Source organism: Solanum tuberosum, unplaced genomic scaffold (assembly GCF_000226075.1).
Source record: "Solanum tuberosum cultivar DM 1-3 516 R44 unplaced genomic scaffold, SolTub_3.0 scf00316, whole genome shotgun sequence".
In the NCBI taxonomy this organism is placed as follows: domain Eukaryota; kingdom Viridiplantae; phylum Streptophyta; class Magnoliopsida; order Solanales; family Solanaceae; genus Solanum; species Solanum tuberosum.
Window position 1 is genome coordinate 466,540 of NW_006239240.1, and position 8,591 is coordinate 475,130.

Here is an 8,591-nt window from a genome sequence, read left to right on the forward strand (position 1 = left end):
ATAATTATTATTATTATAATAATAATAATTATAATAATAAATTATTATAATAATAATAATAATGTGGGGGTATTTTTGTAAACAAATATTTTTTAATAGTCTTTATACAAGGCTTGCTATTTCCAATACATCAAACCAAACAATGTATAAGAAATAATGCAAGCATTACTAATGCTTGCATTACTAATGCATGCATTACTAATGCATGCATATTCAACATTATTCTTATACACTCTACCAAACGACCCCTTAAAGAGTACTCAACATGAAACTTTATTCGTACACCCAACAATATATCAAATTGTTTGTAAGAATTCAGATATTTGAACTACAATTAGTATTCTTTGAATATACTGGCAGACTCTACTAGCAATTACTCACATTTCAAGAGAAATCATGACGAGAAGACTGAAATATGAGGATATGAAAACCGTGGACTGCAAGAAAATGCTGGTTCTGTCACTGGGCGCTGGCACAGGCAAGAATAAAGAAAAGTACAATGCTGCCACAGCTTCAAAATGGGGCCTTGTTAGTTGGATGTACAATCATGGTGCCACTCCATTGCTAGACATTTTTACTGATGCAATTACTGATATTGTGGATATACATGTTTCAACCATGTTTCAGTCCCTTCACAACCAGAAGAATTACCTCAGAATTCAGGTTCGGCCATCAACTTGAAGTTATAAGCATTCCTCTTGACGGTCAAACTGATACGTGTCAGATTCTTCAAAAGTAAGGCATATTTGAAGGATCTGACATAAACACAATAATATTTTTGGAAAGTACGAGCAACATAACTTAACACACATATATATATGTTTTTCATGATGACTTAATAAATTTGTACAGAATGATAGTATGATCGGGGAGGCGGCATCAGTGGATATTTCAACCATAGAAAACATGCAGACACTTGTGCAGACTGGTAAAGATCTACTGAAGAAGCCTGTGTCAAGGGTCAACTTGGAGACGGGCCGCGTTGAAGCAGTTCGTGGGGAAGGCACCAACGAAGAAGCTCTTACTCGCTTTGCTAAGTTGCTTTCAGAGGAAAGAAAGTTTCGACGATTAGGGACGGCTTAGTGATATTAAACTTAAAAAAATAATTGTTTGAACATTATTTTTCTAAGGGTTTGAGATGCAATTTCATCTTAGTTCGTTATCGTCGATTGAGAACTTGTTCCTGTAGAACACTTTGTCAAAGCTTTGCTTTGTTGAATTCATTCAGCTGCTTTACATAGCTATCAAAAAGTACTTGAAAGATTGATAGATAACTCATACAGCTTTCAAAGGGTTTCAATATCTTTGAATTTTGTCATTGTATCGGTATAGTTGTCGTTGTAGCTCCATTTTTGTTATTAATACACAAAAGATAAGATCCAAGGTCTGCAGGGCAATTTCCCTGGACTATAAACATATCTTCCTCTTAAGTTCTAAACATTGCGGAGGGAGAGTACCTCGTGGCTCCAACTCCCTATGCCTCCAAGCTATCTACAGAGCACATTGAGAAAGGTCTGTGATGTATTTACGAGTCGAGCTCTCTTTAGAAAACCACATCAATAAAGATGAGTACTCCTATTTAGAACTTCGGAAGATAATGTAGCTTGCTTCCAAGCCACTGCATCACATGGGCATGTACTCATAGTAGTCGGCCCAGAATGCTTCTGTTCTTTAATGGGAATGAACAGGGGACGACCATGGGAGTTGATCGAGAAAAATAACACAGTCCCAATGCTATGTTAGAATATGGATGATGTTGTTGCTGTCGTGTAGGCATAAAACTTTGGGGCAGGCAGACATTAAAGTGAATTTGCCCATTTGAGGACTCCATTCTTTAGATCACAATTTGTACTTCTTTGCCAGATCTTTCCGAGTGCTATCTTTCTAATGATACATGCACCGCATCAAGTTTATAACTTAGCTGCTCTCTTTGAGAATGCAACTTTTCCTGTCAAAGGTATACTATGGGATGAAGAAACACAACCAGCAAAAGAGGAAAGGGAAGAAAGGGACTGAATATACATACTGTTAGTCTTATCCCGTCAAGTTGCTGGACAAAAGAAGGAACTTCTGGCTGATGCGACATTCTAACAAATGGATGTTCTAGCAACATGCTAGCTGATGGCCTCTCTGCTGGATTTCTACGGAAACAACAATGCAAAAAATCTTTCCCTTCTAGTGATAATGTTTCAGGTATTGGTGGGGTATCTTTTAGAACCTTGAACATTGCTGCAGCCTGCCATAGTTAAATTAATTGATAGAATCAAAGATTTGTAAGTTTAAGAGTTTAAAGATAGCACTGCATGGTCTTGCTCTTAGGTGAAATTTTACTTAAAAAGCTTGCACAAGTAGAGTGTAAACAATACTCAAGTGGCCATGATTTTTCAGCTGCTTGACATTCCTCCATTTCTGAGGTTGAAAAGTTCATAAAACAATTAATCATTTGATAATTCATAATTTGATTTTGAGTTTTGACCAAAGGCAAATCTAAACATAGTGAAAGATATCTTTAACTCTGTTAGATGGCCAATGACAAAAATAAAGGTACATTGGGAGAAATCAGATATTTGATTACACTAATGCCCAGGTCTAATGGAATACCAACTGCACAGCTAGAGTAACAAATTCATATGACTCCTCGACACAAGAAAATGTAGCATGATTAGTTTTTATTTGCTAAGTTCTTGGAGCCATGTGAATCTAAGAGGGCATGTCAAGAAATGGAACTCTGCCAGGAAAGATCACATACGAGCTAAAAAATGCAAAAATAAAGTCCTTACAGCTTCATATTCACTCCAAGGAGGTTTGCCATTCAGCATCTCAATTATAGTACAACCCAAACTCCATATATCAATAGCTAAGGCAAGATCGCTACTATTATCTCTCTGCATAACAGAGTGCAAAAGCTGCAGGAAACAGAAAACATAAGCTGTGGGAGGTGATAAAACATAATTAGAAAGATGTGCTGTTGAAGGGAAGTACCTCAGGAGCCATCCAATACGGACTTCCTTTTAAAGAGAGATTAGCTGAGTGCCCGTTTAGCTGCATAACAAGACTTGAGGTTCAAAGAAAAATATAACGCTAGCAAAAGTCTGGCAACAGCCAGTTTGTTAGTCTAAGATCTTTTGATTATACATCTTAAAGTGACAACATACAAAAATTATTACAACTGTTGTTGTTTTTCTGAATATAACATTCTTGTTTTACATAGTAGCACATGAGAATGTTTTGTCTCCAAAAAAAAACATTTACAGGTATTATTACAAAAAAAAAAAAGAGGTTTAAAACGCCCATATTTCTCCACAATGCTAAAGATGAAGCATCTAAAAACGCATATTAACAGTCCACTATGAAGAGATTTACCATGTAAAGCACAAAGATCTATGGATCAATCATTACATTCTACTAAATAGAACATTCTTTACTTAAAAAAACTGCAAACTGAAAAATGATTTGAGATAGAGTTACGTACATGCTTAGCCATCCCAAAGTCTGCAAGCTTGACAACCCCATATGCATCAACAAGCAAATTTGCCCCTTTAATGTCCCTATACAAGAAAATATTTCAAAAATGGTTCTTAAGAGGGTTCTATATCTTATTTCTATCATAGTTGAATATCTGACTATTACCTGTGAATGGTCTTTTTACTGTGCAAGTAAGCTAACCCGCAAAGAATATGGCGAGTGAAATTCCTCACAATAGATTCTGTAATTTCCCCACAATGGTCTTGGATAAATTTATTGATAGAACCAGGATGAACATATTCTAGATAAATGTAAAACCGGTCATCAACCTGCAATATCAAAGAATAAAACACAATCACAGAACAGTATGTACAAGGATGAATCAAGTTTATAACTCGTAACAATTTCTTACTATTTCACTGCCATAATACTGGACAATGTTTGGGTGCTTGAGCTGGCTGAGAACGTTGATTTCCTGGACCAACATAAAGAATAAATGTTGAAAACATTTCAAGCTTGAAACTTATGGGGCAAAGATAATGTTCTGCATTGAAATGACATTCAGCTTCAAGTACTCATGAAAATAGCTAGGCAACTGCTCTGTCAAATGATATTAAGGTTTGATCATTCATGAATCATGACCATTATGCTCGATAACTGGTGCTTCTAATTCTGAGCATGCTTTCAACTCATCAGTTAAGAGGCAGACAATTGAGATTTTGAATATTCTAAACCATAGTGACTACTTTAACCAATCAAGCAAGTTGTATATCTATATATCTAACCAAAAACATGGATATGTAAAACTAATATCATGAGAAAGCCAGAAAAACGATTTTCTGTTGCAGGTTAAAGTGAAAAGGTATGGAATCTCCACTCATTAATTTGTAACTTAAAGCTGTTAATCCTCAACATAGTTTTCAGTAAGTTAAGACTGTTTGTATGTTCTATTTACCGTACAAAGCCTTCAATTTCTCCCTTAATTGCATCCTTTCAGTTCCTTTATTGGCCAAGCTTTTTTGTAATTGAAATATCACAATTCACATGCAATAATGCAGATAAACCCCAAACTTCAAATATTTCAGCCGATTCAAGCAATGCAGGAGTGCCCATTAATGATTTTTAATAACACCAATCAAAATCTATACAGAGAATCCAAGTATTCAAGGATTATGAAACAAAGACAGTGAAGGAAATCTGACCTGTTCTAGCTGCCTTATAGACTCAGCAGATTTTGGGTCATCTGGTAATAATTCAACTTCTTTCAATGCACATAAAGCTCCTGTCTCTCTGGTTAAGATCATAGTGTTACATTAGAAAATATTGAAGGATTTAAGATATATGCACTGGTAGTGTTAAAGAATAATTTATACTATCAGCATGTTATAGCATCATATAGACATGCAACGACATCCATCAACAACAACGACATCCATCAACAAGATTTATATACCTGTTTGATGCTACGTAAACACTTCCAAATGTCCCACGTCCAATAAGCTTTCCTTTTTTCCACTGTCCTTTAATAGGTGATATATCTGCTTTAGGGGTAGGTGGTGAAACGGGAGGGGTAGCTAGAGGAGGAAGGGGTAAAGGATGGACATTGCCTTGAGCGCAATTCTCACGACGCACCATTGGGCACTGATCATTTGGTAGTGGATGATGTAAAGGTGAAGTAGGTCCACTTGGACTCCTGGATCTTCTCTGAGGACTTAATTTTGGACTGTGAAGAGGAGAGTTATCAACACTAAAAGCATGGTTATAAGAGAAGCCTAAACCATGAGGGGCATCTGAAGGAGGCATCTCAGGGGCAGACCAAACTTGAAAAACACTAGGAGGTGTGACGAAAAGAGGACTCGTTGTATGATCACCACTTTTCAGTTGGCTATGTGAAGGACTTGCATAAGGACTAGTTGGAGCACTAGTCCAAAAGTCAGGAGGGATTCTTTCTGGGACAAGCAGCATCCGAGGTGGCATCTTCCTGGACAATGGAGTTGCTGAGTGCTCTGTTCTCTTTCGAGCATCTTGGTTTAATAGTCTGCTGAAATATCAAACAAAGAACAAAATCATTAGGTCTACAATATATGACTACAACAACAACATACCCAGTTTAATCCCACAAGTGAGGTCCGGGCCGGGTAAAGTGTATGCTGACCTTACCCCTACCTTGTGCAAGCAGTGAGGTTGTTTCAGATAGACAATGGACTCAAGGAAAACATAAACACAACATTTATGGAAACATAAGCAGTAACATTAGCAGGATAGTAAGAAACCCGCAGCATAAGAGACAACAAGTAGGTCAATACAATAAATGACTACATGAGTGTTAATTGCCAGCTACGCCTAGAGAAAAAGAAAATTGTTCTTGTGGATCAACTACCTCTCGATTTCAAATTAGACAAATTCAGTCACTAAAAGTATCAGGAAACTGTTCAAAACATGATGACCCTCAACCAACTACAACCCTAAGGATTTGATTGTAAAATGCACAAATTTATTTATTTGAATAAGAAATTTAGAGACCTAATAATTCGAAGATTAACATAGAAAGAAGAGTTTCTGGATTTACACAAATATAATTGAAACTTGAGCAATTTGTGGAAAACAAGAAACAATTACAGCAAATATTGAGAAATTTTCACGTACCCCTCTCGTGTTGCTCCGCCATTGAAAGCATCATTTCTTTCTCTTTCTGTTTCCTCTCCAGCTTTATGATGCGAAATTCCTTCTCTAGGCGAAGGAAGTGGGACGCTGGGGGCTTGAACCAAATTAGGATGTTGACGGAGCATCACGTGTAATTCCGGCAAAGGAAGGGGTTGCGGTGGCGGACGTCCCTCCGGTGGAGAACTTTCATACGAATACTGAGAATGCCAGTCATCTCCGACGTCGACATTGTGGTCCCCACCACGGTGTTGGGGCTTCTTCTTCTTACGGGATATTTGGCGTATACGGCTACGGGTGCCGAAGAGAGCTGATTTCAGGACGGAACCAGCGCCACCGCGCGTGACGATCACGCTATCATCGGAATGAACCTTTCTGTCGGAGGTAGAGGCACGGGTGGAAGATGAGAAGCTCGGCCACCAATGCATTGCATGCACTTGACGTGACAGCCAAAAATTCTAATATGAAATTGAAAAAATCACCCTATTACCTAAATTAATTTTTGAATGGCCTTGACATCAAGGCCATTCAAAAAATTTGTATATACAAAGGAAAGAAGATATAAAAAAAATCACTAAATTAACATTCTGCATACACCTAACTCCGCCCTGATTGCATTTGTGATTGTTGAGATCACATTATGCGTTGCATGCATGCACGCATGAAATGATCAATTGAAATTCAAGGTCATGAAGATGTGGTTAGAGGAAACCTAAAAATGGTATTAACGTTTTAATCTCAGACTAATATGATAAAACCTGATAGTTATTGAAGATCGAAGATAGATCAAACTCCAAAATAAATGGATTTTATTTGAATGCCTCGTCAATCATAAATAAGTTGAATCAGCTATATAAATTTTAAATATGGAGTAGAAAATAATATAATATTAAAGAAGAATAGCACTGAATCGAGGAGAAGGAAGGAAGGAAGAGAAGACAAGGAAATTGTCGTCCTCCTTGAATCACCGGAAAAATGAAGAAGGGAGAGAACACAAAGGAGTTGTTGTCCTCCTTGAGTTACCGTGAAAATGGAGAAGGAAGGAGACAATAAACAAAATTAAGATAGAAGGTCGATAGAATAATCGGGGGAAAATTTAGCACGATGACAACAAACGTAAAGGGGGGTCAAGGACAACCATATCAATCCTACGGTCAAAATAATAAACATGCATACCAATTCAATTCCTTTTATTTAGAGCATTTCCTTTTCTGGCTAAAGTCAAATACATTAGACTACATTTTGTACAAATATACGTTTAGGTCATGGTTTACAAATATTCAAAAGGTTTAGTTTGATTTGGTACGGAATTTAAAAAAATAAAGAACCATTTTTTATTTTGTGGTTTTCAATATGTCCTTTAATCTTTTAGCAAACATATGAAAAATTAAAATTAAATGTTGTAAAAAAAGAGTTATTCTTTTTTAAATAGATAAAAAAAATCATTCTAAAGTATTATTTCCACGTAGTTGACTACTTTTACTATGAAGACCAACGCGGACCACCACATTAACCTTAGCTGATTAATTTAAAGAAAAATTAGTAAACTAGTCAAAAAGTCTAACTTAATTAGTAAAAACCTCCATACTTTATAAATATTAGTAAAAATGTCAAAATGTCATTATTTTAGAAAAGCTTGTGTATCCTAATTTACTTCCTATTTTATCTTACCTTAATTACACATTTCCCAATTAATCCTCTATCATATGTTTAAAATAAAGGGAATATTTTCTCTCTCTCATATTTTCATCTTCTTCTTTTTTTCTTTTTCTTTTTTTGCAACATATTTACATCTTCCAATTCTTCTCCATTTCAAAATCCGCCTCTCTCTTCCTTTTTTTTTTTCCATAAATTGAAAAATATATTTATAAAGATATTCACACAATCCTTTTTATTGAGGTATGCATCTTTATTCGTTTTTTAAGATTTATTTTATGATTTTATTTTTGTTTAAAATTGTTGTCTGTACTTGAAATCACGTTTAGGATTTGATAAACTCTAAATCACGCTCCAATGGCAGAATCTAAGAGAATTACTAGAGGTATCCAACTTAATCAACAATTTTCTATTTTTCAATATCACAATTTTCTACTTAGAACACAAATGACGACAAATTTTGTTATTTTTAATTTGCTTTATTTTTGTATTTCAATTATCACTTTTATCTAACAAACAAGTTCTTTACTTTTTTTTATTTTGTATTCACCATAATGGTATACCAACAAAGTCACATTTGTATTTCAATTGAAATGATTATTTATTGTGCTCATTTTGTATTTCAGTCTCAATTTTCAATGACAACATATTTCTTTTTTTTATTATGTTTTTATCATAATTGTATACCAAAAAATTTTATATTTTATGTGCTCACGTTACCATTCAAATTAGAATTGAATATCATATTGTGGTGTGTATTTTACTGTGATCATTTTGTATTTAACTCTCACATTGTATTCAGAAAAGTT

At 35.3% G+C, this 8,591-nt stretch overlaps 2 protein-coding genes across 3 annotated transcripts in view; one reads left to right on the forward strand and one right to left on the reverse strand.

Annotated features, from left to right (window-relative positions):
- The window catches only part of LOC102602777 (patatin-like protein 3), a 3,642-nt gene extending 2,473 nt beyond the window's left edge, over window positions 1-1,169 (forward strand). The window contains exons 5-6 of the mRNA XM_006360186.2: window positions 361-663; window positions 853-1,169. Coding sequence (XP_006360248.1) covers window positions 361-663; window positions 853-1,083 — 534 coding nt within the window. The 3' untranslated portion in view covers window positions 1,084-1,169. The remainder of the gene's footprint in view (window positions 1-360; window positions 664-852) is intronic.
- An 83-nt stretch (window positions 1,170-1,252) lies between these two features.
- LOC102594279 (mitogen-activated protein kinase kinase kinase YODA-like) lies at window positions 1,253-6,599 on the reverse strand. 2 transcript variants are annotated; one of them, XM_006360168.2, is made up of 10 exons: window positions 6,112-6,599; window positions 4,919-5,503; window positions 4,668-4,755; window positions 3,878-3,940; window positions 3,631-3,794; window positions 3,473-3,548; window positions 2,983-3,042; window positions 2,781-2,906; window positions 2,027-2,236; window positions 1,253-1,948 (listed from the first exon to the last, which is right to left on the reverse strand). In XM_006360168.2, the coding sequence occupies exons 1-10, from the start codon at window positions 6,552-6,554 to the stop codon at window positions 1,877-1,879; spliced, it is 1,887 nt and encodes a 628-aa protein (XP_006360230.1). In that variant the 5' UTR covers window positions 6,555-6,599; the 3' UTR covers window positions 1,253-1,876. The 2 variants fall into 2 exon arrangements, with proteins under 2 accessions (XP_006360230.1, XP_006360229.1); XM_006360167.2 differs by having other exon boundaries at window positions 4,919-5,506.
- Window positions 6,600-8,591: the final 1,992 nt, after the last annotated feature.

Bases quoted from the DNA above. Each gene is read 5' to 3' on its own strand.
- LOC102594279 (XM_006360167.2), bottom strand. From the start codon at position 6,554: ATGCATTGGTGGCCGAGCTTCTCATCTTCCACCCGTGCCTCTACCTCC. The intron at 3,549-3,630 runs GTAATAGTCAGA...TTTCTTGTATAG, and splicing joins AGTAAAAAGACCATTCACAG to GGACATTAAAGGGGCAAATT. The intron at 2,907-2,982 runs GTACTTCCCTTC...TGTTTCCTGCAG, and splicing joins CGTATTGGATGGCTCCTGAG to CTTTTGCACTCTGTTATGCA.